Below are 15,869 nucleotides of genomic sequence, written 5' to 3'. Positions count from 1 at the left end.
CTCAACACTGATTCCAGCTGGCTGGTGTTGGTGGGGCCAGAAGTTTTTGCACTGCCTCAGTATAAGGTGGATAGGGCAGATGGCCTGATACACTAAAATGTGACCCAAGTATTCCACTTGGTGAACAGAAAAACAGCCCTTATCTTTATTGCATGTGAGATTTGTGTATTGGAGGACCATGAACAGTGTGTGCACGCTGTTAGCCAGGTTCTGTGTGTCCTTGCCTGTGACGACAAGAATCTTGTCTAAATAGTTTATCGTGCCTAGACTATTGTGGGTGAGGTGCTCAAAGTAGTGCAGAAGAATGGTCAGAGCACTGGAAATGCCAAATGGAAGTCTCTGGTACTGAAACAGTCCAAAAGGAGAGTTAATCACTAAAAAGGTTTGGGAATCTTCGGCAAGTGGAAGCTGGAGATACACATCACGTAGATCAGTCTTGGCAAATACATTGCCATCTGCAAGGTGAATCATGATATCCTCTACCTTGGGAACAGGATAATCATCTATGACAGGTTGGACATTAATGGTTGTCTTGAAGTCTTCACAAAAGGCACAATGTGCCATTTGATTTTTCTGTGAATGGCCCATTGGTTGTGGGGAGTGGGAGTGAGAATACCCTCATCCTGCAACCTCCCTAGCTCTGTCTCTGAGCTTCTTCTCTGATTGTGAAGGGAACATTTCAGGGTTTGAAGAAATTCATTGTCACTGATGGGAAAGGAGCTACATATGCCTCAAAATCTTTGACACCTGACAGGGGATTTGTGCACACTGAGCTAAATTTGGAAGAGAAGTCTTTTAGGTTGGGGTTTGTGCCCAGTGACTTCATGGTGGGGAGTGGAGTCATGGATTTCTAAGCCAAGAACATTGAACAGATTCAGGCCCAAGAGACTGATGGCTCCAGGAGAGTTGATGACCAGAATTGTGGCTTTAATGGCAGTCAAATGCTACTGAACTTGGTCTGTAAATTGGCCATTGACTTTAATGATGTTATTCTTGTAACTAAGCAGTGAAGTACCAAATGATTGAAGATGAATGGACCCCTACACAATAATAAGAGTGCCAATCTATGATGGTTGCAGTGGTCCACGTGTCTATCTGCAGCTCGATGGTCACATTATTGGGGGCTGCTGTGGCCAATCGAGATTTCTAGGCGTGAGGAAGTACAGATTGGATATAGGGTACATCTGGGAACAGATTTGCCCTGCCATCCACCCTTGCATCCAAGGGTCCATTACATGCACAGTCAACAGCCGACATTCATTTTGAGCACTGCTTGGCACAACTCAGACCTATGTTCAGATTTCGCAGAAGAGGTGCACTTAGCACACCTGTAGTGGCACTGGCGTCTATGGTAACTAAAAAAACGCAGGCTGCAGGAAGGGAACTGTTAAAGGTGCTGTTTGTCCTCTGAGTCTATGCCTGCATCATGTGAATCTGACCAGCGTATGGGGTGTGGCTGGAAATGAGGGCAGCATGTTGGTCAGGCAGCAAACCAGTGAATACTTGTGATGGGTTCTGCAGGGTGGCCGGTGATCTGAGAGATGTTTTTTAAACTCTGATAATGAAGACATGTTTCTAAGAAAGGATTCTTCAATTTAAGGAGATCTGTGCGTAGTTCTTCATTGGGGGTGTACTCAAATCCCAGACCAAGAAGGCCACTTATGAGTTCTTCTACTGCGGATAACTACACTGGAAATGCATCATGAGATAAATCCTAGAGGAGGGTGATCCATTTGCTGTAAGCCTGTCTGTCAAGCTTATGGCAGCTGAAAAACTTGTGGTGGGCTGTCACCATGTGCTTCTGGAGTCAATGTATTCTAACAAACTGGACTTTAACATGTCAAAGAGCAGAGCATGGGGCTCCACTTCCAGGTTAAATTGTTGCAGAAGGTGGTAAGTGTCTGGTCATGTGCACACCAGAAGGACGGTGCGCTGCCAGGTGTCACCTGTGATGCTGTGGGCTAAGCAGTGCTGTTTGCTGCATACAGTGTTGTTCGCCCATATCTTGATCTTCTTGCCAAATTGCTGAAACAGCAGGAGCACTGTCCGAAAGTCATTGAACATGGATTCAATGTGGGAGAAACAGTTTGAGAGCCCCAGAGGTGAGGTGAAAATGGCCGACAACTGCGTGATCAGGAGTTCGTTGGTGTACTGCATCTGTTGAACAGAGACATCCGCTGGTTCTGTTATGCTGGAAACAACGTGGCAGTCAGTGTACTTGAAGATGGAAGAAGGAAGAACACATACCAAGACACAATCTACCTGGGTGAGAGTGCATGCGTGGGACACTGACTCAAAGAAAAAGAAAAAAAAAAAAAGAAACAACAACAATAACAACAACATTGTTGGCAACTGCTTTGTCCACTGAAGGCAGTACAGGAAAATTACCCGGGTATAAAATGAGACGAAATTTATTGTAACACACATAAATGATCTTCTCTGTGAGGATTTAATTTGGAACACAACAACTGAAGACAAGTCACTTCTGAAATATTTAAAGAACAGTAATGATACCTGAAGGCTGAAGGCCTGAAAATGTCAAAATAAACTGAAAGTTCCAAAATTCAGTTTCCATACCATAAGCATGCAACAATCAAAGTCTGGAAGGGACATGCAAAAGTTAAAAGTCCCAAAGGGATGCACAAAAATTTAAGGTGAAGCATATTGTTGATGAGAAACAAAGACAAATATTACAAATTCAAATTGCCGGTCATGGCATCAGAAACCAAGTCTCTTCAGTGTAGAGCCCTCAAAGGGAGTAGGATCGATGGGACAGGGTCATTGTTGTAGCAGCAGCTCCAGAGTGAGATCCTGATTGAGGGAATACTTTTGCAGTCAGTGCCTGGCTCAGGAAACTCACTGGGAGTGAAGTGTTTGAGCTTAGCCTGAGTGCTGGCCTAAATACACACAGACACAGGGATACTGCAGCTACTACTTTTAGTCATGTGGCCTGTGGAGGAGAAAAGGTCTGTGAGGACGGTGACTTCTGGCAGCACTTGGGTTGCTGCTCGCTGGCTATCCCTTGTCTGTCATCCAAAGAGCTGTCCCTTTGAGATCTGTGCCCTCATAAGTTTTCTGTGTTATTGTGGTGGGTGAGTAGGTGCAAGGCCTTGACACAGCTTGCAGCATCTGAAGAAGAAAACTGCATCAGTCACTGAAATATCTTGTATAAAAATAGTCACCAACTCAAGTGAACACCAAGAAGCCCTGTATTAATCATGAACTTTCTGATCTTATTCAAAGCTGTCTTTATTATCTATTACTTTATCTTCAGAACATTATAATTCCACTTTCAATCCAACAATTCACTTCGTTCATTTTATGGTTATAAGTATTGCATTAGTCTCAGACCATTTGGCAGCTAGTAATCTGAAACCCGTATGTAAATAGATAAAATTTGGTAGCTGCATGCTGAAAAATGTGTTACATATACAATGAAGAATGTAGCGTTAATCCCAATGCACTGTATCTCAATGTGGAAAAACCTTGCTTTATATTTGGCTTACAAGACCATTGTTTGGGAATATAAGTGTTAGTTTCATTGTGTTCATGTAATAAATTGAAACTAATTTAATTTCTGTTAATTTTCTGCAGAAATTCGCAAAGCAGAACATCAGCTACTTGAGAAATCAGCTTACTGCCAGAGCCTCAGCATTTCAATAGCACCAACAGTTCCAGTCATATCTGCAATTGTAACATTTCTTGCACATCTAGCAGCTGGTAATAATTTGACTGCTTCACAGGTTAGACTATTCTTTTATTCTAATGAACATCATTTAAATTTTAAATTGTGCTTCTGACCTCTGATATTAATACAATCTGAAATTCTCCGAAGATCACAACTTCAATCAATAAAAACTGAAGTAAAGGGCAAAACAGATGTGAAAGTGGCGATAAGAACACATTAAACAGTGTGTTTAAATCTTTTCCTGTATTTATCAAATTGTTATCATTGCTGTCTAAGGTGAAATTTGTCATATCATCCCTTTAATATTGTAACCATGCAACAAAAAATATTCCATTTGCAATGTAACTGATATGATTAAGTATGGAATTGCATATTTCCTGATTAAATACCATTGATGTTAATTGTTTCTTTGCAAGACACTAGAAATACTTTTGTTTTAAATTTAGCTAGTTTCAGGTGGAGATTTTTTTTTTCAGTAACATTTCATCCAACATCAGTTTGGTAGAAAAATTTCACTGAGTTCATTATAAAAGTTTTTATGCACAAGGGCATACCCCAAGGAAGGGAGAGTGGAGGGCACATAACCTCCCTCCACTTTTTTCCTAACCAAACTTGTTTTCTGCCTCCTAAACAGTATCAGTTTGGAGAAAGTCTGAATATATAATGGATAATGATTTTTAAGAAGTTTATCCAGAGCCACCTGCCATTAAATTGCAAAACTATTTCATCATTCAGTGCAAAATTAAAATTAGTTACTGTCATAAAAATAGTCTAATGATGACATACTGTAATCTGTCATCAAAATACCCTGCCTATTATAATCTGTCTTCAAAATACAATGTATAAGCAACTACTTGTATGACAATGTACTACATCTTGTAACATTTTTTTAAAATTCCATCACGTCCACAAGAAAATTTGTTTTTAAAGGAATTACTTCTTTTTCTGATGTCCCTCTTGCAGTAGCATGAAATTGATAAAATGCTTGTGGTACTGAGTCTCATATATACTGCAATACAATTTTCCTCTTAAACTAACCCCACTGATTTTCCCTTTGAACTAGTTACCTTTTCTTTAATGCCATTTGTTAATATCCATGTAAAATTTTAAAACTGAATGTGAATCCTATTGATTATGTCTTCACACGCAAATATGCTATCTGTTAAGGTGTTACTATCTAGCACATTATTCTGGCAGCAAAGCTTACAGTTCATATTTGGTTGCATACTAAGTGATTTTCCATATCTTGTTTATGATCAGACTGCTTCAAAAATTTAGTACTGAAATAATTGCAAATTATAATCTGCCTCCAATTGTCTGACAGCTTGATATAGGTCAGAATCTTCTGGTTATTTCAGTTCTTATTAAAAATATCTGCAAGTTTCTGCATGAGTTTCTATGAAGTGTAATAATTATAAATGTCCTTATAGGTACTTGACAGGCACATGTTTCAATCTGTTGATCTATACAAACTCTGCTTGTCTCTATAGTGACACATTTAAGATTATTTTTCACATGCAATGATTGATAATTCTTTTTCCTCTATTTTAATTCTATTATTTATCATCATTTTATTGTCTTCAGTGGATCACTACTGTCAATTTTATAAAAAGGATTTTTCAGTTTCCTATTGGCCCAGTACTATTTTATTACCTCATACTTCAACTTTCTTTCTTTGCCTCAGCAACCCTTACCTTCTACAGCGGAACATTATAAATTCAAAATCTTCAACATATAATGTTACCAATGTTGTTTACATGGTGTTGACATAGGCATGGCACATAACTAGGTTTTCATTTCTGAGCTATTTAAGTAAGCACCTAAATTAAGAACTTTTTCAAGATTCTAAATTTTTAGTGCATTATACTAAACGTAGCCTTTAGTTTGTCTTCCTTTATGTCCTTGAAAACCTTAGCTACTTGAGTCTTCCACAATACTGCCTGCCTAAATGAAGGGTTTAGTCTAAAGGAAGGTGCCCCTCCCGCAACAGGTACCACAGGAAAAATTACACCATATGTGATTATAAGCCCTTCCCTCACTTTCCCTATCAATCTTCCCATATGATAATTCTGCTGACTTGCCTTTATTCTTACAATTAAAGTGCAGACTATGTTTTTTGAATCTGAGTTCATGGACATTTGCTGCTCCTGATGTGTCAGTTCATTCCCGATACTATACCTCACTTACTCCCCTCAGTTACCAGTACTTGATCCTCTGCATTAAAATACCTAGTTCATTCCTCTGTCTCTTGTGACCTGGCCAAGCTTAGCACTAGGTATCTTAATGCTTGTCACGTGAAGTCTTGACCCTGCTTTTGCCTGGAGCAATTGGTCTGCTTTCTTGCATGACAGTTACCAAGCAGCAAGACCAATTTTTCCCAATTTGATGGTACTTCTTTTCTTGCTGAAATATTATTCTGCTGGGCTACTGCTTTATAGTTATACATCTGCACAAGGCTCCTGCTCACTGGCATCAGACTATAGTTTATGGTAGTATTTCAGTTTAATTGAGAAAGATCTGTGCAAATCATCCCCTTTCATCTAAAACCTAACTCCACCCCATCCTTCTTTCGCGCATCCTAAGATTGTCCTACATCAAGATTTGTTAATTAGATGCTGTGTTGAAGAGCTCAAATTATAGCCTCCTTTTTTGTAATGTTAATACTTCTGCTGCATTCCTCATACATAACCAGAATCTATAGTGTGTAACTAGCCATTACATTCTGCCTACAGTACAAATGTGTTAAACATATCTGCAGGTTTATTTTAAAAATTGAAAAGTTGGCTAGCACAGTTCATTTTACTGGAGCACTTATCTGATTATTTTAGCTGCAGTCTTGTAGCTACATAGTAATTTCTTATTCACAGTCCAGAAACATATGAAGAATATGCAAAAATCATAGATATTGGACTCTCATAATAGTGTTGGAAATCAGTATGCTAGTTGTGTACCTTTTCCATTTATTACATTTTCCAATTAACTTTCCATAGCTTACCCAAAAATCATTACAACATTTTATTCTTGAAGGATTTCACATTTCCAGTTCTGACAATTGTTATTGTTATCCGTCCACAAGTTCTGAACAATAATTTTTACATGCTATATTTTGGAATTAGTTTGGAAGGCAGGAGACGAGGTACTGGCAGAGTTGAAGCTGTGAGGACAGGTTGTGTCATGCTTGGGCAAGTCAGTTGGTAGTGCACTCGCCCGCAAAAGGCAAACGTCCCAAGTTTGAGTATTTGTCCCGCAACATTTTTAATCTGCCAGGAAGTTTTATATCTTGGAACTACTTTTCATGAGCTCTCACAGACCTGCAAATTGGCACTGTTGGCTGTAAACAAAGAAAATGAATACAAAAGCATATTATAATATTTATTTTTAAATTTTCATAATTTTTGCCATTTTTCTGTATCCATGTTTGACAGTCACATTTTCAGTTACCTTTAGTTTCAAAATTTGGTTTCTGTAGTGCATGTGTTTTTTGTTATACATAATTGCTTTGATTACTCCCACAACATGGTGAGATATATCCACATAATTTTTAATTTTAAATAAAATATTATAAAAATATAATTTGATTGGATAATTATTTAAACCATCTCAAAATGATGCAAAAACACCTCAGAAACATTAACAGTAGAAGTACTTTTCACAAATGTGCACAATTTTACACATCAGCTACCAAAACTTGAACTGTGACAAAACTATTATATTAATGTAACTTATGTAAATTAATGTAAATGAGACCAAGAGATGAATACACTAAGCAGATTCAGAAAGATGTAGGTTGCAGTAAGTACTGGGAGATGAAGAAGCTTGCACAGGATAGAGTAGCATGCAGAGCTGCATCAAACCAGTCTCAGGACTGAAGACCACAACAACAACAACAACTTCATTTTATTTATGAAAGATGAGTTCACTTAAATTTTTCCACAGAATAGATTAATTGCAATAAAATATGGATGAATTGCAGTGAAGGATCCAGGGCTTGAATGTAAGTGACAGTTTTATTATTATGAATGTTGCACGTACATTTCAGAACATTGCCTTCCTTTTGTGATTTCTGTGCTTCACTGCGTCATGTCAACCTTTAGTATACTATCCTATCCACTCAGTTGTATTACAAATCCCAACAATACATTTCTGACTAATCTACATTTAACAGCTGTGACAGTGTTTTAATCAAGACAAGTGAGTTGTTCAGAATTTATGAAATGTAATTAAAACTTGAAATACAGAACATATATCAATAAAAGCACATTTTTCAGAAGTTAGTACTTGTAAGAAAATTAACTTCTTACTTAGCTTTACATTTATGTACTTTTTATAGGTTTTGTAGATAACTGTGAGATAGCAGGACAAGAATGAAGTCCAACCAATTAATAATTAACCATCCACACCAAACAACACACTCCCTCACCCCAATCTACCTGCCAAATTGCAGTCCTGGCAGTGTGTATATGGCCAGTACAGAGTGTGTGTGTGTGTGTGTGTGTGTGTGTGTGTGTGTGTGACCCACTATTTGGTGAGTTGCTATCATCATTCTTACATAATTTACATTTTGCCAAACTTTTACATACTATGTGAATTCAATGTTATCCATAGTTAGGTAGACAGAATTTTGAAAATTTCTTCACGTAATTTTTGTAAGTGTAATAATATTTCAGCTCATCTGAGCCTCTCTTCTGTTGCATGCAATTTCACAGGATGTGAAGGAAGTAAAGGTGAAAAGATAATACAAGCACTTGAAGATGAGAAACCGAAATAACAAGTTGTAAATGAAGGATGAAATTATATGTGAATTTATTAAAGATAAGGCAAATCTATATAACATTATTGTTCTCAGAAACATTACAGCAAATTGTTCATTTCTAGGCATTCTCTATACTTACATTCATGCGACAACAAATCAACTTTGTACTCATCATTCTGAATGAATGGAGTATACGTTTCTTCGATGGACTGATTGCAATAAAAAGGATTCAGGTCTACTATATGACATTTTCTGTGTTTGCATGACATGCTAAGAGTGCTTTTGGTGTTAGGAAACTAAATTATGTGTTCTAAAATGCTTTGTAGATACAGTTTCAATGCATGAACTAACTGTAGTGCTGATACTTATCTAGAAATAGTTTAATTACATTATTAGTATTACTTTACGGTATTTATGATGTCCATCACTGAAAAAAGGTTCAGCGTAACTTTAGCATAATGATAGAATAGGGTTAATTATGTCCAAAATGCATGCATAAGCTTTTATATATGCTTTTCAATGTTCCTCTCCACTAAAACTACAAAATAAATAAAAATATTACACCACTTTATTTTATGGATTACATGGGTTTTGTCTGCATTTGGAATGTTTAACCATCACTCCGATTTTGTAGTGCTTTAGGAAGTAGGCAGTAGGCACTGTAGCAGATTGTCAGCTTTCATTATGTTAATTCTGTATTCAATTTTAGTATCTGAACATTAGGAACAATAGATAATATATCATTAAAATAAATGTGTTTTTGACGAAAAATTAAGGGGATTGTATGGCAGAAAGAGAGAGATAGTGTGTGTAAATTTGAAGGAAGGTTGGGAGGACTATCAAATAAATCAACATAAAGCACATTCAGAGTGTAACAGGGTCATATGAACATTGAGTGAATTTGTACATATCAGCCAGCAGCATATATAATAGAGAAAAGGTAAAAAAAAAACCTCTCTCTCTCTCTTTTAATCAGAGGTTCTTCTCCTGGCAGTAGAAATGAAGATGGGAGACATACGCACATTAGGCAATTGTTAAGTAGGAAACCTACTAGGACCAGAGTATTCTCCTGGACTCTGGTCCTAGTAGGTGTCCTACTTAACAATTGCCTAATGTGCTTATGTCTCCCACCTTCCTTTCTACTGTCAAAAGAAGAACCACTGATTAAAAGAGATAGAGTTTTTTTACCTTTTCTTTTTGTTTATATTTGCTGCTGGCTGATATGTACAAATTCAGTCAATGTTCATATGCTTGCAATGATTTAAATAAGTTGGAGTTGGATCTAGCTCAAAAATATTTCTTTTCCCTCATGGCTGAAGAATAAATTTAAGAATATTATTACTACGTTAACTCCATCTACAGGCCCTGTGGGCCCACACCTCAATTGTGCAACTGGATTCGTGATTTCCCGCCAGAAAGGTCACAGTTCGTAGTAATAGACGGAAAGTCATCGAGTAAAACACAATTAATATCTGGTGTTCCCCAAGGAAGTGTTATAGGCCCTCTATTGTTCCTGATCTATATTAACGACTCAGGAGACACTCTGAGTAGCCGTCTTATATTGTTCGCAGATGATGCTGTCATTTACCATCTTGCAAAGTCATCAGATGATCAAAACGACTTGCAAAATGACTTAGATAAGATATTTGTATGGTGCAAAAAGTGGCAATTGACCCTGAATAAAGAAAAGTGTGAAGTTATTCACATGAGTACCAAAATAAATCAGCAAAATTTTGATTATGTGATAAGTCACACAAATCTGAGGGCTATAAATTCAACTAAATACTTAGGGATTACAATTACAAATAACCTAAATTGGAACAATCACATAGATAATATTGTGGGTAGAGCAAACCAAAGGCTGCAATTCATTGGCATAACACTTAGAAGGTGCAACAGGTCTACCAAAGAGATTGCTTGCACTACGCTTGTCTGCCCTATTTTGGAGTATTGCTGTGCGGTTTGGGATCCGCATCAGGTGGGACTGACGGATGACACCGAAAAAGTACAAAGAAGGGCAGCTCGTTTTGTATTATCATGAAATAGGGGAGATAGTCTCACAGATATGATTCACAAATTGGAGTGGTAATCTTTAAAACAAAGGCGATTTTCGTTGTGACAGGATCTTCTCATGAAATTTCAATCACCAGTTTTCTCCTCCAATTGCGGAAAGATTCTGCTGCCACCCACCTACATAGGGAGAAATGATCATCGTGATAAAATAAGAGAAATCAGGGCTTGCACAGATAAATTTAATTGCTCATTTTTCCCGCGTGCCTTTTGAGGGTGGAACAATAGAGAGACAGCATGAAGGTGGTTCATTGAACCCTCTGCCGGGCAATTTGTTGTGAATAGCAGAGTAATCATGTAGATGTAGATGTAGATGTAGATGTAGAGGTAGAGGGGAGGATCACACTACAATGGATGTACTCAGATATCCAGGAACAATGATATATTTATTACGTCTAATGAACAAAATATAACAACACAATTTTGTGGGTTGTGAGTGAGCCTTCACCACTTGGTTTGATTAGAAGTCAACGGTTCATGAAATTACTGGTTTTATCGTAATATGATTCACAATGTTAATGATACACAAACATAAACTATTCCTCTTACATTGGAACTTTCAAGAAAAGTAGTAAATATCTCAAGGACTGGTGATATGCACAGTTTCACATCATAGAATTCATTTGAACACTTGACCAGGAAAGATGTTACCTTTTCATTGAGAGATCTGACTCACTGGAATTCATTCATTCTGACTCACTGGAATTCATTCATTCAACCATATGTACTCTTGTGTTAAATAGACACCAGCAAGGTGAAGAAATTTGATGGATATGAGAAATTTCTTGATAATATATGGAATAAAAACAGCCCCTAGTTGTGGAAGGTAGTAGTCAAGAGCTTTTGACTACTACCTTCCGCAACTTGAGACTGTTTTTATTCCATATAAACAAGTTACACATTTATTAGAAAATCCTTTAATTCAAAGAAATACTAGTTGTTGCTCATCCATTTATACTGTTTATTTACTATTTATAAATTGTTGCTTATTTGACATTTGTGTAAATACCCTGATAATTGTGAAAAAAAATTATGTCTATGCCTTTTGTATCAAAAAGGAAGTCTGATTGAGAAAACAATTAAACTTATAAGGAATGAAAACAGCAGGACAATACTTACCCTTCGGAGGCATATTTGCTAGTACTAACAATAGAAATATTTTAAGTTAAAGATAGCCCTAGCTTTTAGAATTACCAAACGTTTCTTTTTCATGGAAGAAGACGTATTTGTTTGGAAGAGATTTGAAAAAATGGAGAAATTCATTCTGTCCTTGAACTGAGAAGGACCCAGCTGTTAGGAAGATGAGAAGGGGGCAAAGATGAAGAAGAAAGCATCAGGAAGAGTAATAAGTCGAAGAACAAGCTCTGTACCAGCTTCAGTTTAGAGATGATGGGAAGATCAGAGAAAGAAGTAAAGATAAATTAAAAAGCTAAAGAGAAATGAAAGATGGAAATTGTAACACAGTTAAGAAATAAAAGAAAGTGAAAAAGATAGAGAGAGAAAAATTAAATTAAAGAGGAGAGAGGAAGAGGTGACGATAATAAACGTATATTAGCAATTAAATTACACCAAATGAGGCAAAGATCAAATGTTACTTATAGGGGTGAAGTCCAGGAGAATAGCAAGTTCCCATCCATGGAATTGGGGAAACTAGTACTTGGGGAGATCCAAATGGCCTCTTGAGTAATGCTGTAGAGCATGTTCAGCAACTGGGTACTAAGTCCCAAAGTGGAACATTTTCTGTTTCCATTCATGTGTTCAGCTAGTTTAGTCGTATGTAAAAACGCTGTGCAGTGAACACATCATTTGGTAAACAGCATGAGTAGTTTCATGTATTGCTCAGTCTCCAATGTTTTTGGATTTCCTGAAGTAGTTACGAGGTAAGTGGTAGAGGTTTGCTGCATAGTTTAGATTTTACAGCAAGAACAACTGCTAGGGTAGGAATTTGAGGATGGGGCATGGCCCTAGAATATCATATAGTTTGAGAAGTTTCTTGCTTTGATAAGCATATATTAGATGTACTGTTTGTGCCAGTAGATCCATAGTGAGGAGATCCTCCAGGATGTAGAGCATGTAAGATAATGAGAATACACACTACATTTTTGGAACAAAAAAAAGATACACTGATGTACCTTCCACAGATCCCAAGTGAAATGGTCCTGATGGATGTGGAATAAGTCAAAAAATCTTAAACATATCTTCATGTAAAAGATAATAGCAAACTTGTCACAAAACATGTAAATTTTCAATACACTGGGGTGCATATGATAATTCTTATGCTATTATAGTCATACATCACCAAATTTTTACAACAGTTATTTAAACTGATTGCACTGCCACACTTAATTTGCACAGCAGTCAAATTGTGCATAATACTTGCATTATTTGGTATTATTAGTGACATTTACAGGTCAGATGGTTCTTGTAAGAAATTCATCAATGGAGTAGAAAGAGTTGGCCACCAATAAATCCTTAAGGCTTCTTGTAAATGATTAGTAGTTAAAATTTTTGTAGCTGGTAGCAAGTTATTGAAAATGTGTGTTCCTCAATAATGGACACTTTTCTGGACCAAAGGAAGTAACTGTAAGTCTTTGCAAAGATTATTCTTATTTCTATTATTGGTCTGATGCACTTAACATGCTCTGAGTCTGAAAAACAGATTCACGGTGTGTCTCATAAGGATTGGTCAGTTTTCAGGGATATGACAGGAATGATCATTTGAGCACAAAAGTCTAGTAAATTTTGGCTCTAAAATGCATTGCCTTAAGAGCTATGATACTATTAAACAAATCTCTTCTATTGGAAGCTCTTTATTTTTCATATTTTTGGAGGAGCTACTATGGACCAAAACAAGAAGAAAAGTTTGGTGAATATGGGCTCTAAAATGCATACCTTAAGAGTTATGAGCACTTTTTCAGTATACGTGATGTGTTTCACAGTAGTGAAGATGAAAAAGTGATCACAGCTCTTAAGGTATGCATTTTAAAGCCCGTGTTTACTAGAATCCTTTTGTTTCTGTCATATACCTGAATATCGACCATTCCTCCTGGGACAGCCTGCATTTTTAATGATATATGAAGGAATAAACAGTAGTTATCATCTCCAGTTCCTTGAACAAAGCTCTGCAGAACGTTCTTTAGTTCACACCATAAAAAATTCGTATTATACATTTTTGGATGTGGAAAACTTTACCTTGATTTGATGAGTTACTCCAAAAAATGATCACATATGATATTATGGAATGAAAATAAGTAAATATTCGTAGCTTTTTAATTTTTATGTAACCTCAGTCTGACAACATTCACATTGCAAATAGAGATTCTTTTAGGCACTTAAGCAGTTCTGTGGTACCCTCCTCCCAGTTGAATCCATTATCAAGCTGTAATTCCAAGAATTTAACAATGTCAACTTCTCTTATGTGCTTGTAATCACATTTCAGACATATACTGAGGGAAAATCTCTTGCTAGCTCCAAACTGCATGTAGTGTGTTTTTTCAAAGTTTAGTGACAAATAATGGTCAAACTGCAAACCACCTTACACTATGTGTCAAAGGATAGACTATGTACCATTTTTACTCCCCCCCCCCCCTTTCCTGTTCCAGTTGTGAATGACTCATAGAAAAATGATTGCTGTTAAGTCTATTAAGTGAGCTCAGATCACTCTGATTTTACCTTCTTGGTATTTTTGCAAGGTGCACATAGAAAGAAACAACATACTGGTTGACTCTGGTAGGAATGTACACTCTTGGAGCTTCAGCAGTAAACCACACCATCATACAGAATGCCTCTCTTGCAGTATCTGCCACTCATCAATGCTTTCATACTTACTAAATGAACCTGTAACAAAATGGTCTTCTTCTTTGGATCTTCTGTATTTCCTCCATCAGTCAAATCTGGTACAGATTCAGACTGATGAGCAGTATTCAGGTATTGGTTGAATGAGGATTTTGTAAGCTACCTTCTTTGTGTATGGACCACATTTCCTGAGGATTCTTCCACTTAAACTCATGAGATATGATCAAAATGCTCAAAAATGAGTATGTGACTGACTGGATATTCAGTGATGTCTGTATCATTAGATGCACTGTATGTCTTGAAGAAAAAATCATTTCCACTGCCTTCACCATAGGAGAGGGAAACAAAAGAGATTCTGGAGTTAATTCACTCTGATGTCTGTGGGCCAATGAGAGAAACATCTCAAGGTTGTGATTTTTTTGTGACCTTTATAGATGAGCAAATAAAGGTGAAGTTGCTAACAAGTTTGTTGAATTCAGGAACCTAGTTGAAAATCAGACTGGTCACAAAATTAAACCTGCTTGTTGCCTTAAATGTCATGTTGTATCCTGCTTGAGTCAGGACTACTGCCATCAACAAAGCTATTAAATCTGAAATCATTGCATAAGTAAAGGACTGGCTGACAGAACTCCTCACGAGAAGTGGCTGAAGAGAAAACATGACCTATCTCATCTTCATACATTTTGTATAAATCATAAAACATAGAAAAGTTTGATTCTAAGGGAAGGAAGAGATTTTTGTAGGCTGTTTTGACTGTTTGAAAGCCTATTGTTTGTGGTACCAAGAGTTCATAGAATTCACATGTCAAGAGATGTGAAGTTCCTTGATCATGACAGTTTTGAGCCCAAACAAATTTATGTGGACTTCTGTGAAGATGAACTATATCATCACCAAAGAGGAGGCATCAGCATCGATTTTGTTGAAGGAGATTTCAGTTGTGGTACAAACATTGAATCAGAGCCATTATCAGATGATGAACCACTCTACAGCTTTGAACAAGATGGGCTTCCAATCAATAAATACCAAGAATTCAGCATTGACCTTGACTTATAATGTGTTGAAGACAATAATTCTTCAAGCTTCTCACCTTCTCAACAGTTTGTGCCAGATGTAGACTCATCAGATGTTTCAGCTCATGTTATTACCTCCATTGCAAATGCAACAGAAATCAGTGACAATGATGCATTATGTGCTTCAGATCATAGAGATTGGCTAGAGGCTATATATGATGAAATCAGGTCACTGGTGAAAAGTGATACCTGGGACACTAGACAGACCAAAAAAAATGAAAGTGTAATTGACTGTAGGACTGTTTTGAGAAATAAATACAGAAGTCATTGATCTCTCTCTCTCTCTTTTTAATGAGAAAAGCAAGAATAGTTGCACAAGGATTCAACCAACAACCTGGGCTTAAGTTTGTGGAAATGTTCTCTCCAGCTGCAAGAATTGAATAGTTCAGGCTACCCATGGCTCAAATTTGACTTGCATGTCTCTGAACTGGATATCACCACTGCATTTCTCAATGGTAAATTAGCACGGTAATATCCATGGAATAACTAGTTG

At 36.9% G+C, this 15,869-nt stretch overlaps 1 protein-coding gene across 4 annotated transcripts in view; it reads left to right on the top strand.

Annotated features, from left to right (window-relative positions):
• Window positions 1–15,869, top strand: part of LOC124611375 (ATP-binding cassette sub-family C member 5-like) — a 515,589-nt gene that overhangs the window by 177,894 nt on the left and 321,826 nt on the right. For 3 of the 4 annotated variants that reach the window (XM_047140243.1, XM_047140240.1, XM_047140241.1), the window contains exon 11: window positions 3,595–3,743. In XM_047140243.1, coding sequence (XP_046996199.1) covers window positions 3,595–3,743 — 149 coding nt within the window. Of the gene's footprint in view, window positions 1–3,594; window positions 3,744–8,563; window positions 8,675–15,869 lie in introns of all 4 variants that reach the window. The other variant, XM_047140242.1, reaches the window with a different exon arrangement.

Source organism: Schistocerca americana, chromosome 1 (genome assembly GCF_021461395.2).
Source record: "Schistocerca americana isolate TAMUIC-IGC-003095 chromosome 1, iqSchAmer2.1, whole genome shotgun sequence".
NCBI classification, from domain to species: Eukaryota; Metazoa; Arthropoda; class Insecta; order Orthoptera; family Acrididae; genus Schistocerca; species Schistocerca americana.
Note: the sequence above shows the minus strand (reverse complement) of the source record. Positions and strands in the feature narration are given on the sequence as shown.